This window comes from Hyaena hyaena, unplaced genomic scaffold, assembly GCF_003009895.1.
Source record: "Hyaena hyaena isolate Hyena2069 unplaced genomic scaffold, ASM300989v1 scaffold_774, whole genome shotgun sequence".
In the NCBI taxonomy this organism is placed as follows: Eukaryota; Metazoa; Chordata; class Mammalia; order Carnivora; family Hyaenidae; genus Hyaena; species Hyaena hyaena.
Window position 1 is genome coordinate 458,637 of NW_024081406.1, and position 21,478 is coordinate 480,114.

Consider the following 21,478-nt stretch of genomic DNA (forward strand, 5'->3'; position numbering starts at 1 on the left):
TACACATGGCCAGATTTCATTGTTTCTCATTGCCATGTAGTATTCCATGGTATAGATAAACCACATCTTCTTGATCCATTCATCTGTTGATGGACACTTAGGCTCTTTCCATGTTTTAGCTATTGTGGAGAGTGCTGCTATGAACATTGGGGTACATGTGCTCCTATGCCTCAGCATCCAGAAATTATCTTATAACTCAAAGTTTTATATTCTGTCCAACATCCCCCAATTTCCTCCATTCCCAGAGCCACTGATAACTTCCATACTACTCTTTGTTACTATGAGTTCGACTTTTTTGATTCCACATGTAAATAGGATTACACATATTTGCCTCTCTGTGTCTGGCTTATTTCACTTAGTAGAATACCCTCCAGGCTGGCCCACGGTGTAGCAAACTGCAGGATTTCCTTCCTTTTTAAGACTGAAGACTTTTTAATACTCCTCAGTCTTAAATATATTATAATATATTCCATTATATACAAATCACATTTTCTTTATCTGTTCATCCATTGATGGACAGTAATGTTTCCATATCTTGGCTTACTGTGACTAAACACAGTACTGAAGATTTATCTTTGAGATAGTGACTTCATTTCTTTTGGATATATACTCAGAAGTAGGATTGCTGGATCACAGGGTATTTCTAGTTTTAATTTTTTGAGTAACCTCCAGACTGTTTTCTATAATGGCTATATCAATTTACATTCCCACCAACATGTATAAGGGTTCCCTTTTCTCTACATCCTCACTAACACTTGTTATCTTTTGATTTTTTGATAATAGTCATTCTAACAGGTGCGAGGTAGTATCTCATTTAGGTTTTGATTTGCATTTCTCTGATGATCAGTGATGCTGAGCATCTCTTCATATACATGTTAGCTGTATGTCTGTGGAAAAATGTCTGCTCAGGTGCTCTGCTCACTGAATTGGGTTATTTGCTTTTTTGCGATTGAGTTGTTGGGAGTTTCTTATATATTTTGGATTTTAACCTCTCATAGGATATATTGTTTGCAAATATTTTCTCCCATTACAAAGGATGCCTCTTCACTTTATAATGTACCTTTTTCTCTTTTTCTGGATAGTGTTCTAAATATATTAAACAAAAACATGTTATTAATTAAAAAAAAAACAAAACAAAAAACTAATCAAAACAGTTAGGCTGACCTCTAGTGGCCAGATGCCTCATCCTTCAGTAACCACAAAATGATACCAAGTCCTCTCTCATTTGTGGGGAGACGACCAAGTAAAATACAGTAGAGGAGACAATATTGTTAGAAACTTCACAGTTAGAGTCATAAAGGTAGCAGGCATCCAAAGCATAAAGAGAATTGAACAATTAAAGGCTGCAAAATAAGAAAAATGTCTCCAAATACTTGTTCTAATTTTTAATTTACCAATTTTACTTGAAAAACAAATGGCATATGCAGTGGTTCTCAAAATAAGAGAATAGCTGCACACTGTCCAGTACTGGAGTCACTGGCCCCATGTGTCTATGGAGCACACCTGTGGCTAATGTAGAATAATACCAAATTTCAAAGGCTCAGTAGGGGAAAAGGAGAATGTGAATCACTTCACTAATGATCTGTTGATTATATGTTGAAATGATATTTAAGTTATACTTGGCTAAAGAAATTAATGCCCTTCCTGGGTTTCTTTTTCCACAACTTTCCAGGCATTCTGTGTTTTAGCTATAGTTAGATTATGTTAGCAGTGTATCCACGAATTTGTGGGCCTCTGTGCTTTTGCTCTAGCAGATTAATCTAAAATACTCATCCTTCTTGCCTTTTCAATATTAGACTTCTTGATAATTCTGAAATTACAGGCAACCCAAATACTACCATATTCATTACTTTAACTAGCATTTGAATACCTATAGTGTTTTATGTATAATATGAAGAGAATGGATAAATAAATGATCTCATATTCACACAACAGAAAACTACAGCAACCTGTCTGTGCTTCCTTATCTTAAAAGGAGCTAGAAGTCACCTTATAGGTGTTGTTTGTTAAGGACTGGATGAAGTAAAGTGTTTAGAACAGTGTCTGTAAGGGTTCATAAGGTATAAGTTATTACTATGAAAAGTATTCCCAAGTATAAACCTCGAAAACAAGACTAACTGAAAAAAAAGCAAGTTGCAAAGGACTGGGTTTTTTTTTTTCTTTTTTGCAAATGACTATTTATATAATGTTAGAACACGAAAACAATACAGTATTTTTTTCAGAGACTTATTCGTATGCTCTTCATACACATAAGTTCAGAAAAGCCCTTAATGCTGTAGAGAATGTAATTCAATAGGAAAAAGGTATACAGGTGACTTTGTAATCTTTAGCTGGCTGTGTGTACTGAGATGTTCGTTTTTGTCTGACATAATCCCCCCACCCCCTTTTTTTAAGACCTAGTTCCTGCTTGAAGGTATTGCAAATTTATCTTTACCACTACCCTAAACACCATCCCCTGTGTTCGTGGTTGAATGCATCACCGTTAGGCACCTCTGTAAACCAGGCCTCGAAAGCTGGTACGTCTAGAATAAGCTGGATCTAAATTAAATCGTGCCTCTCTCCGCAGCTCTTCCCAGACTGCCTACTTGCAGACCCTCCACCAGCTCCCTAAGGGTTAAAATGACCAAGGCCAGCTTCCATCAGGGCACCACGTAACGCTCCCCTCTGCGAAAGGAGAACGGTCTGCTTTCTCAAGGGAAGCCTGGCCGTACCCACGCCGGAGATCCTTCTCGATGGATCTCCACAGGTACCCTTACACCTGGGATTCCCTTCTCCCCTTTAGCCGGAGCAGGAAATGTTCCCCTCAGCAGATTCCCTGTTCTCACCCATGGAGGATCCTTTCTTCTGTCTCGCCCCACGCCCAACTGCACGACCCGGCTAGGCCTAGCACGACCAGCTCTGTCCCGACAGACGCATCTCGCTTCGGCGAGCAGCCGGTATCACTTCCGGGAGAACTAACGCCCTCTCCTGTTACAAACGCCACTTCCCTCTCGAAGACCTGCTGCTCGGATTCTAAGCGCATGCGCCCAAACTGCCGTAATTGAGGCAGGTGGATCTATCTCCTCTCGCTCTCGCGGCAGTCTCGCGGTATTTGCTTCTCCCGAGGGAGTTATTTGAACGCTCTGGCGGTAACTCCGCCCTGGCCGCTCAGCGGGCGGCTGACCCGAGCTCTAAGGCGGTTTTGGAATCTGGTCCTCCGGCCGGTGGGGCTAGTTGTACTCCCAGCGCGGACGAGGGTGGTCCCGGCTAAGTTCTGGCGCCATGGGGGCGGAGAAGAAGCTGCTGGCAGTTAAGGAGGCCTTTCAGCTGGCGCAGCAGCCGCACCAGAACCAGGCGAAGCTGGTGGTGGCGCTGAGCCGCACCTACTGCAAGGTAAGCGCGGCCCCAGCCTCGCCCGGAGTCCCCCCTGCGCTCCCGGGACCAGCCTCCCACAGGGGTCTCCTGTGACCCTCCGGATTCCAAACTTCTTAACCTTCCCCACCCAGGTCGGAAAGGTCTGGGGACCTGCCCGAGGTCGCCCGGGCAGCTCCTCGCCCCTGCGGCCTCCGGCGCGGACCGCTAGTTCGTTGTGAATTCGGAGAACAGCGTTTGCGAGCACCGAGGCGACCCCGCGCGCTGTTGGGCCGCTGGGTGGATCCTGAACGTACATCGGGAAGGCAGGTCGTCGGTCAGATTAATTACAGTTGAATCGAATTGAATCACCAAATAACAAATTCATCATTAGGACCTGGCTCTTCTTGTTTATGTAAATACTGTTTTGAGTGGTGCCCTGAGAAGAGTTGGACCGTGAATTTCGGGAAAAGAAATGATCTTGAGATCCAAGAAAAATTAAAGTCAATATAATCGGGCTTGAGAATATGAAAGGATGTGAAAGTTATATCAAAAGGAAATTGCTGTGGAAAAGGAAGGCTAAATGTGGTAAAATAGGAAAGCCACTGTTGATTTTGGGTTGTTTCAGGAGGAAGCGGGGTTTTTTTTGTTTGTTTGTTTTTACTAAACTGGCACCAAGGCATATTGAGGATTCAAGGGTATTTAGAAAAAAAAAACAAAGGAATCCTTTCACGGTCAAAATTCACGTTTGTTTTCTTCCTTGGGAAGTAAATTGCTCTGGAGAGAAATTTGCGTATTTTATCCCTTCGATAGTTTGGAAACTCACCTGAGAGTTTACTAAATAATGATTTTGGCGTAATTGTGAGTAGTGCTTTCAACAGTCTTAGCTTACTGTTGGGAAAGAGGGATTCTATCAATGCGGTTTGTGAACGGTTTCTTTTTGTCTTTCAGATGGATGATAAGACCGTTTTTCATGAGGAGTTTGTTCACTACCTTAAGTACGCCATGGTGGTCTATAAACGTGAGCCCGCCGTGGAGAGAGTAATGGAGTTCGCAGCAAAGTTTGTTACTTCATTTCACCAATCTGATCCGGAAGATGACGAGGAAGAGGAAGATGGTGGCATTCTAAATTATTTATTTACCTTTCTTTTAAAGGTGTGAAAACTAGAACTTTGGGGAAGTATGTAGAAAGATTTACTATGTTAAAACGGCCATGGAAGTTTGTATGTTTTAGAGAATGAAATATTTTGTAACTGAGAAAATGTGAATGAGTCTGCCTTTTGTATGAAATATGAGAACTGTCACTAGCATTAAGAAGTGGACTTGTAGTAATTCCAGCGTTAAATTTTTAATGACCTCTGTTAGCCGGTTCTCACCTCATTTGTTTTAAATGAATTCACTATTTTACAAGTAAAGTAAGAATTCCTACAAGGGAAGTATGCCCTTGTAATTCAGCTTATACTTACTTTGAGCCATGTGTATTGTGGGACTTGATATAATGTATGTTTAGTATGCATATGGATCAAGGTAATCTTGTTGCTCTGCAGGTAGTGAATTTGGTAACTTTTTGCACTCTAAACCTATAGGATTCAAGTGGCGTGTGACTGTAAATAAATTTTGATTTGTTCCCGTTTCAGTCTCACGAAGCAAACAGCAATGCAGTTAGATTTAGAGCGTGCCAGCTCATAAACAAGCTGTTGGGAAGTATGCCAGAAAATGCCCAGATTGATGATGATTTGTTTGATAAAATTAATGAAGCCATGCTTATTAGATTGAAAGATAAGATTCCAAATGTAAGGATACAGGCAGTTCTGGCTCTTTCACGACTTCAGGATCCCAAAGATGATGAATGTCCGGTGGTTAAAGGTATGTGTAGCTTCCTAAATTCTGTTTCAGTTTCCTTGACTTTGTTAAATTCTCATTAGAGAGGGTTATTTTTGTGTGTGTTTTTTTAATATTTTCTCTCTCTGGCTTTCTCTTTCTATGGAAGAGTATAGTTTTATACATGTATATTATATATATATGTAAAAATATATGATTTTTAAAAATACCCAAGTAGCCACCACCCAGCTTAAAAAAACAGAACATCGAGGGACCTGGGTGGCTCAGTTAGTTGAGCATCTAACTTTGGCTCAGGTCATGATCTCACGGTTCATGAGTTCGAATCCTGTGTTGGGCTCTGTACTGACAGCTCAGTATAGAGCCTGGAGCCTGCTTCAGATTCTGTCTGTCTGTCTGTCTTTCTCTCTCTCTCAAAAAATAAACATTAAACAAAGTATAGAGCATCATCAGTTCCTTTGAAGCCGGTCTTATATCCCACTCCGATTTTATCACTCTCTCAGAGTTCATGATTATCCTGAATTTTTTGTTAATTATTATTTTGTCTTTGTGTTTAAGCAGCCATCTGTGTGTATCTCTAAAAAGTTTTGCCTATCATTTTGTATGCGCTATGAATCATATTCTGCTTTCAACATTACTTCTAATTGTAACATTCATCCATGTTGATATATTTATTTACTGTTTTATATTTTTAAAAATGTTTGTTATTTGAGAGAGATGGCAGAAATGGGGGAGGAACAGAAAGAGAGAGAGAGAGAGAGAGAGAGAGAGAGACAATGGGACAGAGAAAGAGAGAGAGAGACAATGGGACAGAAAGATCCCAAGTAGGCTCTGTGCTGACAGCAGACAGCCCTGTGTGGGGCTCAAACTAACAAACTGAACCATGAGATCATGATCCAAAGTCAGTCGTTTAACCGACTGAGCCACCCAGGTTCCCCTTATTTACTGTCTTATAGTGTTCTGTTGTATGAATGTGACACAGTTTATTATTTCTAATATTGATAGGCCTAGTTTCCAGTTATTTTGCTCTGAAAAAATGATGTTGTTGCTATGAACTTCCTTATACCGGGCTTCTGGTGCACAGGTTAAAGAGTTTCTAGGGTGTATACCTAGAGTGAAGTTGTTGGGATATGTATGCATTCAACTTTATCACATAAGGTGCAAGTGTTCTGCAAAATAGTTTATCAACTAATATTCCCAGTAACAGTGAATAAAAGCATTCGTTGATCCATGTTATCTCCAGTGTTTGATACTGTCGGATTTAAAAATTTTTGTTAATCTAGTTGTGTGTATAATATATATCCTTTTTATGTATCTTTTCATTATTTAACAGTTACATTTCTTCTAGATAATGTCTCATAATGTGTTCTCATTTTTCTCTTGGTCTGACTTATTTACTGGAATTTGTTGTATATTTTGGAAAGAAATTTTTGGTTTATATGAATTGTAGATCTCTTTCAACTTTAGATGGCTCTTTGTTTCACTCTCGTTGGGATGTCTTGTTCGACAGAAACTCCTAATGTCAATTTACTCAATCTCTGCCTTTATTATGATTTGCACTTTTTTCCTTTTGATTTCCATTTTCTGTCTTTCATTTAACAAATTTTTCTCTACTTCTGGGCTCATAAAGATAGTCATATTCCAATTTTCTATATATGTCTGGCCACATTTTGGGCACTTTTTCACTTTTTGTCCCTCTTACTAGGTTTATAATCAGTTTTGATAACTAATGATAGTTAATATTTTTTGATGTAAAATGGTACACATAATATTGTATAAAATATACGTTTGGTAGTCAATATGTATTTAATTATAAAGATGGGGAAAATTTGAGAAGTAGAGGTGAATGAATATTTAAATGCAGGAAATGGATTTTGTTTCAGTGAGTAAAATCAGAAGTAACTTCTTTAGGACTCATTAAAAATCAAAATAATGAGCCCTTTAAAAAGTCTTATTAGTTTAAAATAAACTAATCTTGAAGAGTTGCAAAGACATAATCTTAATGATAAATTTTTGCATGATCTTTAGGGCTCTTTGTTTTCAATTTTAGCCTTTGTGCCTAGTCCTTTGACAAATTTCTTATTCAGTTCTTTTTAAAAGTTTATTTTGAAAGAGAGAGAGGCGCAGAGAAAGAGGGAGAGAGAATCCCAAGCAGGCTATGTCCTGCCAGTGCCGTGTGGGGCTCAAACTTACCAACTGTGAGATCATGACCTGAGCCAAAATCAAGAGTCAGATGTTCAATCGATTGAGCCACCTAGGTGCTCCTCTTCTGGTTTTTTAGGGGAAGTTGGCAGAAGAAAAATCTTCAGGTAAAATTAAATGTGTAAGACTAAAAAATGAATATTGTTTTAAGGATATCGTTAAATATCAAAATATCGGTTATCTTATGACTGTGGCTAAATGAATATTTCTTTACATATTTATTTATTTTAGTGTACTAAATAATTTAGTGTACACTAATATTTATTTTAGTGTACTAAAATGTATTGCTTTATTTTTAGCATATACTACTTTGATTGAAAATGATTCAAATCCAGAAGTTAGGCGGGCAGTGTTATCCTGTATTGCACCATCAGCAAAGACTTTGCCAAAAATTGTAGGGCGCACCAAGGATGTGAAGGAGGCTGTCAGAAAGCTGGCTTATCAAGTAAGTCAGTCTAATAACTTCTATACGTATATTCTTAAAATACTTTTGAAAAATAATTTGGCATGTAATGGTTTCTTCAATGAGATTTTAATGGATGGAAAGTATAGGTATTATAGGTAAAATCTTATTATATTAAATGTGTTCCAGATATTTATTTGTTTTAGAAATTATGGGTTATTTTCTTAGATGATGGAGATATTACTGGTTATGAAATATATAAACTATGTTACGTTTAATGACCACCTTATTATTATTACTATCTTTTTAAGGTTTTAGCTGAAAAGGTTCATATGAGAGCTATGTCTATTGCTCAGAGAGTGATGCTCCTTCAACAAGGTCTTAATGACAGATCAGGTAAGATTGACTTCTTTAAATACAAAACTTTAGTTAATTTTGGCTTAGTAGACTTAAAAGATTTAGAAAACATGTGTCCTTAATTATGTGAAGTAAGCCTATCATTACCTCAGTCTGTAAAAATTTAGCATGGTATGTAGAAAACATTTCATAGGGTTAAAGATTCCAGTAATTAAAGGAGTAGAGTTTAATTTTCCTGTGTTTTACAGATAAAGAAACTATATCTTAAGGTTGCATAGCTAATTTATATGAGATGTAGGGCAGGATATCTTTTTGAACTCTCTCTCTTCTAGAAATGTGCCATCTATCAGCTTTGTGTATATCTTGATAGGAATGCATCCTGTGCTGCAGAAACAGAATTTAGGAATGATCAGACTAGTATAATTTTCCTACCTTTTAAAAATTCTTTTCTCTTTGTTAAAACTGGAGAATCTGCTTGTGGGAATGATGAGGAATGATATATTTTAAATTTCCAGCCCCCTTGAGAAGGCTCAGACGGCTTAATTTTGGTCTAGCAAGAAAACTTGAGTTTCAAAACATTGTCAGAGGACTAATGACTAAGAGGATGACTTGAAAACTAAGAATAAATTTTGTTCAGTGATATATGCTTGTGTGATTCACTATTGCAAGTAGCAACCATGTAATAGATGAAGTCAGGCAATGGGTGAAATAATAGCTGTCAGGACCAACACTTGAAGCCCAGTGATCCCAGGGGAGAAGGAATGCAATTAGTTTGGAGGCTCTGATGGTGGTTGAGTATTTGGTTTGAACCTTTCCATTATTATTTGGAAGTGGACAGCATAGTGACTTTTGCAATATTATTGTACTTTTATTTTTTTCATTAGTAATTTTCTTTGTTCTTCCTCTTAGTCTCTTTCCATTTTTACTGTTAATACTAATTTTATGTCAACACTGATCTGATGATAAAAGGCAATTAATACAGACAAAATATAGGAAATGGAAGCTAGAGGGAGCCTCTGTTCACTTATATTTCAAATGACTTTAACAGATGCTGTAAAACAAGCAATGCAGAAGCATCTTCTCCAAGGCTGGTTACGTTTCACTGAAGGAAATATATTAGAGTTGCTTCATCGGTTAGATGTGGAAAATTCTTCTGAAGTGGCAGTCTCTGTTCTGAATGCCTTATTTTCAGTGACTCCTCTTAATGAGCTGGCAGAAATCTGTAAAAATAATGATGGCAGGTATATATTCATTATTTGAAATGTGATAATGATGAACCTATGCAATTAAAATTAGTCCCCTTTTCTGATTACTTCAGATTGTATCAACACCTTTTATCTACTCCACTTATGTTTTCTTTACTGTGGTAGATGTCTTTTTCTTTTTTCCTTCTTGCATAAGAACTTAACCACTTTATCTGCATAGACAACTTTAGCTGCATTTTTTTTCTCATTGTTATTTTGTTTTTTGCATTAGCTTACCATGGAAAATCCAACAACATGCATCCCTATTGTATGTTTGATTTTTTTTTCTTTTGCTTTCAATGTTTTTATTTGTGTATTGTGGATAAGTTAATGACTTTGTAATTAAAAGGGTGCTGGTTATAAATCAAGTCTGCTTTTCCCATTTTTTATACTCAGTTCAAAAAAATTTTTTAACTTTATTTTGAGAGAGAGACACAGAGAGAGTGCACATGAGCCTGTATGAATGTGGGATGGGCAGAGAGAAAGGGAGAGAGAGAGTCCGAAGCAGGCTCCTTGCTGTCAATGCAGAGCCCAACTTGGGACTTGATCTCATAAAGTGTGAGATCATGACCTGAGTCAAAATCAAGAGATGGATGTTTAACTGACTGAGCCACCCAGATGCCCTTACTCAGTTCAGACTTTTACCTGGATATTAAGCTTATGTTTTGTCTTATTCTCTCCCTTTTAAATGAAGGAAACTGATTCCAGTGGAAACATTAACTCCTGAAAATGCTTTGTATTGGCGTGTCCTTTGTGAATATGTGAAATCGAAAGGAGATGAAGGTGAAGAAGTTTTGGAGCAGATTTTGCCGGAGCCTGTAGTATATGCAGAGTATTTACTAAGGTAAAATTTTTTTTCCTTATTTTTGTAATGTACTTTTGGTGCTGTATGTGTCACCTCTCATCCCCTCCCTCAGAGTCATGCTTGGTTGGGAATCAGAAAACATTTTTTTTTTGGATAGGCAAGGATAAATAGGAATGTACATTGAGTCTCTCTGAAGAATATTCTGTACTGGACAGTATAATGAAAGCAACAAGTCAGCACGTTTAAGGATATTTCCTTAAAGTTGTTAGGTTGTGAATATCAATATTTGTAAATAAAGTTGATAATGATGGTGTGTTACTCTTTGAAATTGGTTGGCAAACCTTTTCTAAGGGTCAGATGGTAAATGTTTAGGGCTTGCAGGCTATGCTGTGTCATAATAAAAACTACACTGTGATGATACAAAAGCAGCCAAAGAATATGTGATGTATGATTGTAACTGTTTTCTGATAAAACTTTTATCAACGTTTATGGACACTGAAATTCATAAAATTTCCATATGCATTTATTTTCTTTTTTTGTGATATTATTATTTGATTTTATTTTTTTTCTATTTGCAGTTACTTTTTTTTTTTTTAATTTTTTTCTTAAATAGTTTGTCAAATTGGTTACCATATAGCACCCAGTACTCATCCCAACAAGTGCCCTCCTCCGTGCCCATCACCCCCTTCCCCTCTCCCCCACCCTCATCAGCCCTCAATTTGTTTTCAGCATTCAGCAGTCTCATGGTTTGCCTCCCTCCCTCTCCCCAACTATTTTTCCCCTTCTTCTCACGCGTCGTAGTCCACTGGCTTCCTCCTAATCCACCTATATGTGCGAACATATGGTATCTGTCCTTCTCTGCCTGACTTATTTCGCTCAGCATAACACCCTCTAGTTCCATCTGTGTTGCTACACATGGCCAGATTTCATTCTTTCTCATTGTCATGTAATATTCCGTTGTATAAATATAACACATCTTCTTGATCCATTCATCAGTTGATGGACACTTAGGTTCTTTCCACGTTTTGGCTATTGTTGAGAGTGCTGCTCTGAACATTGGAGTACATGTGCCCCTATGCATCAGCCCTCCTGTATCCCTTGGGTAAATTCCTAGCAGTGCTACTGCTGGGTCATAGGGGAATTCTATTGTTAATTTTTTGAGGAACCTCCATACTGTTTTCCAGAGGGGCTGCACAATTTTACATTCCCACCAACAATGTAGGAGGGTGCCTGTTTCTCCACATCCTCACCAGAATCTAGAGTCTCCTGATTTATTCATTTTAGCCACTCTGACTGGCATGAGGTGGTATCTCAGTGTGGTTTTGATTTGTATTTCCCTGATGATGAGGGACGCTGAGCATCGTTTCATGCGTCTTTTGGCCATCTGGATGTCCTCTTTGGAGAAGTGTCTGTTCATGTATCCTGCCCATTTCTTCACTGGATTATTTGTTTTTTGGGTGTGGAGTTTGGTGAGGTCCTTATAGATTTTGGATACTAGCCCTTTATCTGATATGTCATTGCAACTGCCTTTTCCCATTCTATCAGTTGCCGTATTAGTTTTATTGATTATTTCCTTTGGTGCAGAAGCTTTTTATCTTGATGAGGTCTCAGGAGTTCATTTTTGCTCTTGATTCCCTTGCCTTTGGGGATGTGTCAAGTAAGAAATTGCTGTGGTTGAAGTCAAGGAAGTTTTTTGCCGCTTTCTCCTCTAGGGTTTTGATGGTTTCCTGTCTCACGTTCAGGTCCTTTATCCATTTTGAGTTGATTTTTGTGTATGGTGTGAGAAAATGATCTAGTTTCATTCTTCTGCATGTTGCTGTCCAGTTCTCCCAACACCATCTGTTAAAGAGGCTGTCTTTTTTCCATTTGATACTCTTTCCTGCTTTGTCAGAGATTAGTTGGCTGTATACTTTTGGGTCCACTTCTGAGTTCTCAATTCTGTTCCATTGGTCAATGTGTCTGTTTTTGTGCCAATACCATGCTGTCTTGATGATGACAGCTTTGTAGTAGAGGCTAAAGTCTGGGATGTTGATACTTCCCGTTTTGGTTTTATTCTTCAATATTACTTTGGCTATTCGGGGTCTTTTATGGTTCCATACAAATTTTTGGATAGTTTTGGTTTTGAGAAGAATGCTGTTGTAATTTTGATTGGGATTGCATTGAATGTGTCGATTGCTTTGGGTAGTAATAACATTTTAACTATATTTATTCTTCCAATCCATGATGATGGAATGTTTTTCCATTTCTTTGTGTCTTCTTCAATTTCCTTCATAAGTTTTCTATAGTTTTCATCATATAGATCTCTTGTATCCTTGGTTAGGTTTATTCCTAGGTTTTATGTTTTTTTGTGCAATTGTGAATGGGATCAATTTCTTGATTTCTCTTTCTGTTGCTTCATTGTTGGTGTATAAAAATGCAACTGATTTCTTTACGTTGATTTTGTACCCTGCAACTTGGCTGAATTCTTGGATCAGTTCTAGTAGGCTTCTGGAGGAGTCTGTCGGGTTTTCTATGTCGAGTATCATGTCGTCTGCGAAAAGGGAAGGTTTGATTTCTTCTTTGCCAGTTCTGATGCCTTTTATTTCCTTTTGTTGTCTGATTGCTGATGCTAGGACTTCCAACACTATGTTAAACAACAGTGGTGAGAGTGGACATCTCTGTCGTGTTCCTGATCTCGGGGAAAGTTCTCAGTTTTTCCCCATTGAAGATGATGTTAGCTGAGGGCTTCTCATAGATGGCTTTTATGGTGTTTAAGTAAGTTCCTTCTATCCCAACTTTCTTGAGGATCTTTATTAAGAAGGGATGCTGTGTCTTGTCAGATGCTTTTTCTGCATCTATCTTTTCTGTTAATGTGATGCATCACATTGATTGATTTGCGAATACTGAATCAGCCCTGTAACCCAGGAATGAATCCCACTTGATTATAGTGGATAATTTCTTTTTATGTGTTGTTGAATTCCATTTGCAAGTATCTTGTTGAGAATTTTTGCATCTGTATTCATCAAGGATATTAGCCTGTAGTTCTGTTTTTTTGCTGGGTCTCTGTCTGGTTGGGAATCAAAGCAATGGTAGCTTCGTAGAATGAGTCTGGAAGTTTTCCTTCCATTTCTGTTTTTTGGAATAGCTTGAAAAGAATGGGTATTAACACTGATTTAAATGTCTGGTAGAATTCCCTGGGGAAGCCATCTGGTCGAGGGCTCTTACTTGTTGGGAGATTTTTGATAACTGATTCAATTTCCTCACTAGTTATGGGTCTGTTCAGATTTTTTCTCTTCCCATATGAGTGTGTGTTTAGGAATTTGTTCATTTCTTCTAAGTTTGTCTAGTTAGTTGGCACATAATTTTTCATAGTATTTCCTGATAATTGCTTGTATTTCTGAGGGGTTACTTGTAATGAGTCCATTTTCATTCATGATTTTATCTATTTGGGTGCTCTCTCTTTTCTTTTAGAGAAGCCTGGCTAGAGGTTTGTCAATTTTATTTTTTCAAAAAAACCAACTCTTGGTTTCGTTGACCTGTTCAACTGTTTTTTTTTGTTTCTGTAGTGTTTATTTCTGCCCTGATTTTTATTATTTCTCTTCTTCTACTAGGCTTAGGGTGCTCTTGTTGCTCTGCCTCTAGTTCCTTTAGGTGAGCTGTTAGATTTTGTACTTGCACTGTTTCTAATTTCTTGAAGTAGGCCTGGAGTGCAATGTACTTTCCTCTTAGGATTACCTTTGCCTCATCCCGTAGAATTTGAATTATTGTATTTTCATTTTCATTTGTTTCCATATGTTTTTTAATTTCTTCTCTAATTGCCTGATTGGCCCATTCGTTCTTTAGTAGGGTATTCTTTAACCTCCTTGTTTTTGGAGGTTTTCTAGACTTTTTCCTGTAGTTGATTTCAAGTTTCATAGCATCATAATCTGAAAGTGTGCATGGTATGGTCTTGACTCTTATATTTATTGAGGGCTACTTTATGTCCCAGTATGTGATCCATCTTGGACATCGTGCCATGCGCACTTGAGAAGAAAGTGAATTCCATGGCCTCAGGATGTAGAGTTCTAAATATATCTGTCAAATCTGTCTCGTCCAATGTGTCATTCAAGTCCATTGTTTTTTTAGTGATTTTCTGTCAGGTAGATCTATCCATTGCTATAAGTGGAGTATTAAAGTTCCCTGCTATTAGCACATTCCTACCCATTAGATTGTTTCTGTTTATGATTAATTATTTTATGTATTTGGGTGCTTCCATATTGGTGCATAGACATTTATAATTGTTAGGTCTTCCTTATGGATAGACCCTGTAATTATATGATGCCCTTCTTCATCCCTTGTTACTGTCTTTACTTTAAAGTCCAGTTTGTCTGATATAAATATGACTACTCCAGCTTTCTTTTGATGTCCAGTAGTATGATAGATATTTCTCCCTCCCCTTACTATCAATTTGAAGGTGTCCTCAGATCTAAAATGAGTCTCTTGTAGACAGCAAATAGATGGATTTTGTTTTTTTTATCCATTCTGCTACCCCATGTCTTTTGATTGGAGCATTCAGCCCATTTACATTGTGTTATTATTGAAAAATAGGGGTTTAGAGTCATTGTGTCCTTTGTGGGATTCATGCTTGTGGTGGTGTCTCTGGTATCTCCCTGAGGCCCTGCCTGGTAGTTAGGGAGAAAAATGGGGTTGCCCCAGTCTTTTCTGAAACTCAGCGTTACAAATCACTCCTTTGGTTCTGATCTCCCTGTGCTGCGGGCGTAGACAAGATGGGCTGTTCTATGCCCCACGCCCTGCCTCGTTTCCAGGTCCCAGTCCACACGCTTTATTGATACCGCCTTAAACACATTCCCACAAGTCGATACTTCCCTGCTGCCAGGGGTCGAGGTGGGGGGGATGTGGCGCAGCCTCAGAGCCTCCGGGGTCAAGTGGCGGCACAGCCTGGGATCTGCCCCCTCGGCGCTGCCGAGGGTCTAGCCTGGTGCCAGGAGCGCAGCAGAGCAATTATTCCTGGAGCCCTCTGGGACCGGGGGCACCTAGTTCAAAGTCAGCACCCCAGCTAGAACTAAAAACACTCCTTCCAAGCCGAGATTTTTCTCTTCTCCAGGGACAGTTCTATTAGCAGTTTCAGGTGCTCTTTCTTTTCCCCTCTGCTCACCGAGGCTGCCTGCGAGCCGGGCTCCCTCCCCTCCCTCCGTGTCTCAGGTCTCTGCCGCTTTTATCTTCCCCAGTTCGCACTCATGCACTTATGAGGTTGCCTTCCCAGTGTGCTCTGTCTCTTTCTCTTCCCAAACTCCTGTGGCTCAGTGTTCTATGACTTCAGGCTTTCTCTGTTTGAGAGATGGGTGGAAGCGAAATGCATGGAACTCCCTACTTCTCCACCATCTTGCCTCCCTCTTCCATATGCATTTATTTTCAAATGGCTGTGTATACATCCATACACAGATAAGCTTTCACTTAAAAATGTAAAACTCTTAGCTTATGTGCTGTGGAAGTCTATGGACTATGGTGCATGGGCCACAGTTTTCTGACTGACAACGTGAACCTTTGTGGCCAGTTTTAGTATTCAGATTATCGCTATTTGGCTTTTTTTTTTTTTTTTCAGGGGTACCTGTGTGACTCATTGTTAAGTGTCCGACTTTAGCTCAGGTCATGATCTCACGGTTTGTGAGTTCAAGCCCTTTGTTGCAGCGGGCTCTGTGCTGACAGCTCAGAGCCTGAAGCCTGCTTCAGATTCTGTGTCTTCCTCTCTTTTGCCATCCCCCGCTCACACTGTCTCTCTCCTTCTCTCAAAAATAAATAAACTTTTAAAAAACTTTTTTTCGAAATACGTCTTTTTCTTTATTTTAATTCTGATTTTTAATTTTACTTTAAAATCACACTATTAAAACAAATTTGTCAAAATTCAAATATAGAAACATGTAGAAGAAAAATACGGAAAGTTTTCTTCTTCTAAATGTTTATTTTGAGAGAGCAAGAGCGTGTGTAGGATGGACAGAGGGAGAGAGACTCCCAGGCAGGTTCCATGGTCAGTGCATAACTTATCTATCATAGGGCTCGCTCTCACAACCATGAGATCATGACCATAGCAGAAATCTAAAGAGTTGGTCACTTAACTGCCTGAGCCACCCAGGTGCCCCTGGAAATTTTCTGTCATCCTCTAATTCCTCAATTCCATTTATCTTAGAGTTAACAATTTGGGGTATATACTTTCAAACCTCTTCTTTACATTTATAAGCACATATATTAAAATACATAATTTTTAAAAATGTTTTATTCTGAGAGAGAGAGAGAGAGACAGCGTGAGCAGGGGAGGGTGAGAGAGAGAGGGAGATACGGAATCTGGAGCAGTCTCTAGGCTCTGAGCTAGCTGTCAGTACAGAGCCGAGTGCGGGGCTTGAACCCACTAACCGTGAGATCATGACCTGAGCTGATGTCGGATGCTCAACCGACTGAGCCACCCAGGCGCCCCTATAATTTTTTTAAAAATATCACACTATACATACATTTTTTCCCCAACTATTTATATCTGATATCATTATATGTTGGCATATATAAATTTATCACACTCTTAACAACATGCTATTTTATAGTATGAAGACAATATTTTATTTACTTCTCTGTTAATGGACATTTAACACGATTCCAGTTTTCATTGGTAAATTGTTAAACCATAGATTGTTATGTACATTTGGGATTTTGTGGGTTGATTCCCAGAAATGAAATTGCTGGACCAAAGGTTCTATATTTTGATAGATTTTGGTGTGTAGAGTTTTTAATAACTTTGTTTCTTCATGCATTTTTTTGAAAAGCTTTTTCCATGTGATAGGAATTACAAGCCTGAATTCTCTTTGTATGGAATATAGTATTCTGCTTTTGCTTATCATGATTCAGTATAAGTCAGGAGGCAAAACTATAAATGCGTTTTAATTTGTATGCAAATTATTTAATCCAGGATAAATATCTTAAATGTGAGCCAATATGGATACTTACAGTCTCAGTTCATAGTAATATCATAAAAAAAAAATCTATGTGCATCTACTGTTTCAATAGTAGATGTTTCAAGGTTTAATATTAGAGTATTCATTATAAAGCTGTTTGGGCCATGTTGCAGTGTTTCCAAAATTAAGGAATTTGATGCAATGATTAATATGAATTGATATGATAGTATACATGCTTATAGAAAATAAAATATTAGGAAATAAATATTTAAATAACAGGAAGAGGCTCTCAAGGACTGCTTCACAGATTAATTCTTACTGAAATACAGGTAAGAAGCTTGGTTTTTTTGGCTCTATGAAGTCAGGGATTCTTATATTTCCTTTGTCACTTAACCTGTGAATTTTGAAATAGGTAACTTTAATCAGCTTGTGTTTTTTCACTTGTAAAGAAGAAAACTTTGAAAATGGTAGTTTGATTACTATTGAAAGAATACTTTAGAAAATAGAATGGTTTTCTTTTTGGAGGAACATCACTAGATAGGATTAGTTTATTCAGGCACAGAAACAAAATTAAATGGAAAAATTTCTTCCTGATAATCTCAGAAATTTATTTTCAGACATTTTTTAGCAGGAAGAGTTACTGATTCAGAATTCTGATATGAAACAATTTCCTGTTAATTGATGTATTTATGTAAAGAAAGAAATCATGGATTTTTTTTACTGTTCACTTTTGAGAGAAGAGCATGAGCGGGTGAAGAGCAGAGAGAAAGGGAGACACAGAATGTGAAGCAGGGCTCAAACTCACAAACCGCGAGCTCATGACCTGAGCTCAAATTGGACAATTAACCAACTGAGCTACCCAGGCGACTCAGAAATCAAGGATATTAAATCAGGCTTGTCAAATTTGAGGAAGAAAAAGAGACTCCAAAACAATTTTTAGAAAAGACCTTATATAAATTGCTGGAGAAAGCTTTAAGAAAAAAAGCTTTCTTTTCTTGAGTCTTTTCCTCATTGTAATGAATATGTTTTAAAATGGTTAAAAAAGATGATTTTGTGGTAATTAAAATTGATGGGTCCATTTTAGGTTGTATTTATGCAGTTCAAGATTTGTAACTTATTAATGAAGTAACTACTCTTTGAGCTAACTTAAAAACCCCTCAGTCTTGATGCTATGCAGTGTGCTAAAGCTGGATGGGAAAAGTAAGGAGGGATTCAAAGATGAGTGAAGGTTTTTTTAGCTGTTCAGAAACTGGTAACTCTAACTGATCTATTGATTTTGATAATTACCAGTTTTGTAGCTTTCTTTTAGTGTTCTACTAGAACCCAGAGGATGGTTGATGCCATTGAAGGTGCCAGTATCATGGCCAGAGATTTGTGAGCTTTTATTTACTCTTGTTTATCATTTTTTTATTTTATTTTTTTTTAAAAGCAGCTCCTCTTTTTTTTATTTTTTTAAATGTTTTATTTATTTCTAGGAGAGAGAGAGAGACAGCGTGAGCAGGGGAGGGTCAGAGAGAGAGGGAGTGACACACTCTGAAGCAGGCTCCAGGCTCTGAGCCGGCAGTCCGCACAGAACCTGATGCGGGGCTCGAACCCACAAACCGCGAGATCATGACCTAAGCGAAAGTCGGACGCTTAACTGACTAAGCCACCCAGGCGCCCCTCTTGTTTATCATTTTAAAGATGCAGATGTAAAGATACATAATGATGCAGCTTTTATAACTTGATTTTTGTTGACATTTATTTTTTAATGTTTTTTAATGTTTATTTTTGAGAGAGACAGAGTGCGAGTGGGGGAGGAACAGAGAGAGAGGGAGACACTTAATCTGAAACAGGCTCCAGGTTCTGAGCTGTTAGCACAGAGCCCACTGTGGGCTCAAATCCACAAACTGAGCTGAAGTTAGCTGCTTAACCGACTGAGCCAACCAGGTGCACGAATTTTTAAAAATTTTTAAGTTTATTTATTTATTTTGAGAGAGAGTATATGCATGTGTGTACATGAGTGGAAGAGGGGCAGAGAGAGAGAAAAGTCCCAAGCGGGCTCCACCCTTGACCCAGATAGAGGGGCTTGATCTTACAAATATGAGATTACCTGAGCCACGATCAAGAATTGTATGTTCAACCAACTGAACTACCTAGGTGCCCTGATTTTGGTTGGCATTTTAAAAATGACATTTTTCATCAGGAGTGTTGTTTTTCATATTACTTACCAACCTAAAGGTACTGAGTTGTCTAAGCTTAAATTCTTAATTCTGCCTTAAAATATATATTTTTTAATGTTTGTTTATTTTTGAGAGAGAGCACGAGAGCAGGGGAGGGGCAGAGAGAGAGAGGGAGACACAGAATCCGAAACAGGCTTCAGGCTCTGAGCCCTCAGTACAGAGCCCAAGGCGGGGTTTGAACTCCTGAACTGTGAGATCATGACCTGAGCCAGAAGTCGGATGGGAAGTCCGATGCTCAACCGACTGAGCCACCCAGGTACCCCTAATTCTGCCTTCAAGTAGCTTTTTTTGTTCACATGAAGAAGGGAGACCTTCTGGTAGGCTGTTGAATATTATCTAGATGAGGGTTATAAAAGGCTTTAATTTGGGTAGTGATGGTAAGGATAAAAGGGTAGTTGATGGTGCTTGTTTAGGACTATCTACACTAAAATAAGAACAATACAGATATTAGTAGGGCCCCTAAGCAAGGAAAAGTACAAATTCATGAAGCTATCTATATTTTTCTGATTTTTCAAAAGGTTATTGTATTCATGGATTACTTGTGTAATTCGTATTGATTATTATTACTATTCTTTTAAACAAAAGGATGGTCAGGGATGATGAGAGAAGCCTTGTTCTTTATGGAAAAGTTGTATTTTGTTTAAGGGATCCAGAACTATATAACTGAGAATACTGGTGACTGAAATAATGTTATCAATTTGAGAGATATAAATATGTGCTTTTTGAAAATTCCCCGTAAGAAATTCTAATCTAATGGATATATTTTCCAAATTCTTCTTGATTCAAGCCTATAAGTTTGTTTGCGAAAGTTTGTAACAATAGCATAGAGTTTATTCTTGAAGTTAAATTAGTATAATGTGTTATAAACATTCATATACATTTGGACTGATATGAACTGAAAATTCTTTCATGGGAACTGTTTAATGTTTTTTTAACAGATTTTACATTTTATTCTGCTTGTTTTAGTTATATTCAGTGTATTCCAGTTGTTAACGATGAAAAGAAAAATGATTTTTCCTATATTGGAAATTTGATGTCAAAAGAGTTTATAGGTCAACAATTGATTCTAATTATCAAGTCTTTGGATACAACTGAAGAAGGAGGAAGGTATGTCTAAATATTAACCTTTCTCCTAATTTGCTCTTCTAATATCCTGTATTGAAATATAGTCTGTTATAATATGATTAAATATATTTAAACTGCCTCTATCAAGAGTTCTTTCTTTCCTCTTATATTATATAACAGGAAATAAACCCTTTCCCTCCCTCCTCCTCTGTGGGTATATATGAGTACTTACATGTATGTGTATGTATGCGTGCATATGTCCACACATATATGTGTATATACATATATGTGATTGACTGTTGAGCAACAGGGAGAAGTGGTAAGGGCACTGATCTCCTGTCCCTCCATGGAGTCAGAAATCCGTATATGACTTTTGAGTCATCAAAAACCTATTATTAGTCTATTGACTGAAAGTCTTGCCAACCAGCATAAACATAAAAATTGACATAAACAGTTGGTTAACATCTATTTTCTATATTGTATGTATTATAGACCATATCCTTACAATAAAGGAAGCTAGAGGAAAAAATAAGAAAATCATAAAGAAGAGAAAATACAGTACTATATTGTGTTTATGGAATTGTACTGTACTGTATTTATGGGCAAAAATATGCATATAGGTGGACCTGTATAGTTCATGTCCATTTTGTTCATATATACAGAAAGTACAAGTTCCTCGTTCAATTTTTTTCAAAATCATAAAATTGCAGGTTTTGCTTTAAAAAGTCTCTATTACAGAGACAACTAGTAATATATTTAAAGATTTGATTCACTTCTGATATTTTGCCATTTCATCATGTTGATTTATGAAAGATTGTAGGATCATTATAAATATTTTTTTCGCAGGACATGAATTTTTGACCTAAAGTCTGTATACAGTTTTTTAAAAAACTTTTTAATGTTTATTTATTTTTGAGAGACAGAGCAAAAAAATTTTTTTAATGTTTATTTATTTTTGAGAGAGACAGAGCATGAGCAAGAGAGGGGCAGAGAGAGAGAGGGAGACACAGAATCTGAAGCAGGCTCCAGGCTCTGAGCTGTCAGCACAGAGCCCGGTGTGGGGCTCAAACTCACAAACCCTGAGATCATGACGT

The 21,478-nt window shown here is 37.7% G+C and overlaps 2 protein-coding genes across 3 annotated transcripts in view; one reads left to right on the forward strand and one right to left on the reverse strand.

The window, feature by feature from the left end:
- Positions 1 to 2,969, reverse strand: part of DCAF16 (DDB1 and CUL4 associated factor 16) — a 12,230-nt gene extending 9,261 nt beyond the window's left edge. For both annotated transcript variants that reach the window (XM_039218700.1, XM_039218699.1), the window contains exon 1: positions 2,826 to 2,969. The gene's annotated coding sequence lies outside the window, so the exon portion shown is untranslated. The remainder of the gene's footprint in view (positions 1 to 2,825) is intronic.
- A 187-nt stretch (positions 2,970 to 3,156) lies between these two features.
- Positions 3,157 to 21,478, forward strand: part of NCAPG (non-SMC condensin I complex subunit G) — a 44,649-nt gene continuing 26,327 nt past the window's right edge. The window contains exons 1-8 of the mRNA XM_039218718.1: positions 3,157 to 3,372; positions 4,282 to 4,485; positions 4,968 to 5,196; positions 7,671 to 7,816; positions 8,086 to 8,170; positions 9,180 to 9,372; positions 10,070 to 10,219; positions 20,286 to 20,426. Coding sequence (XP_039074649.1) covers positions 3,262 to 3,372; positions 4,282 to 4,485; positions 4,968 to 5,196; positions 7,671 to 7,816; positions 8,086 to 8,170; positions 9,180 to 9,372; positions 10,070 to 10,219; positions 20,286 to 20,426 — 1,259 coding nt within the window. The 5' untranslated portion in view covers positions 3,157 to 3,261. The remainder of the gene's footprint in view (positions 3,373 to 4,281; positions 4,486 to 4,967; positions 5,197 to 7,670; positions 7,817 to 8,085; positions 8,171 to 9,179; positions 9,373 to 10,069; positions 10,220 to 20,285; positions 20,427 to 21,478) is intronic.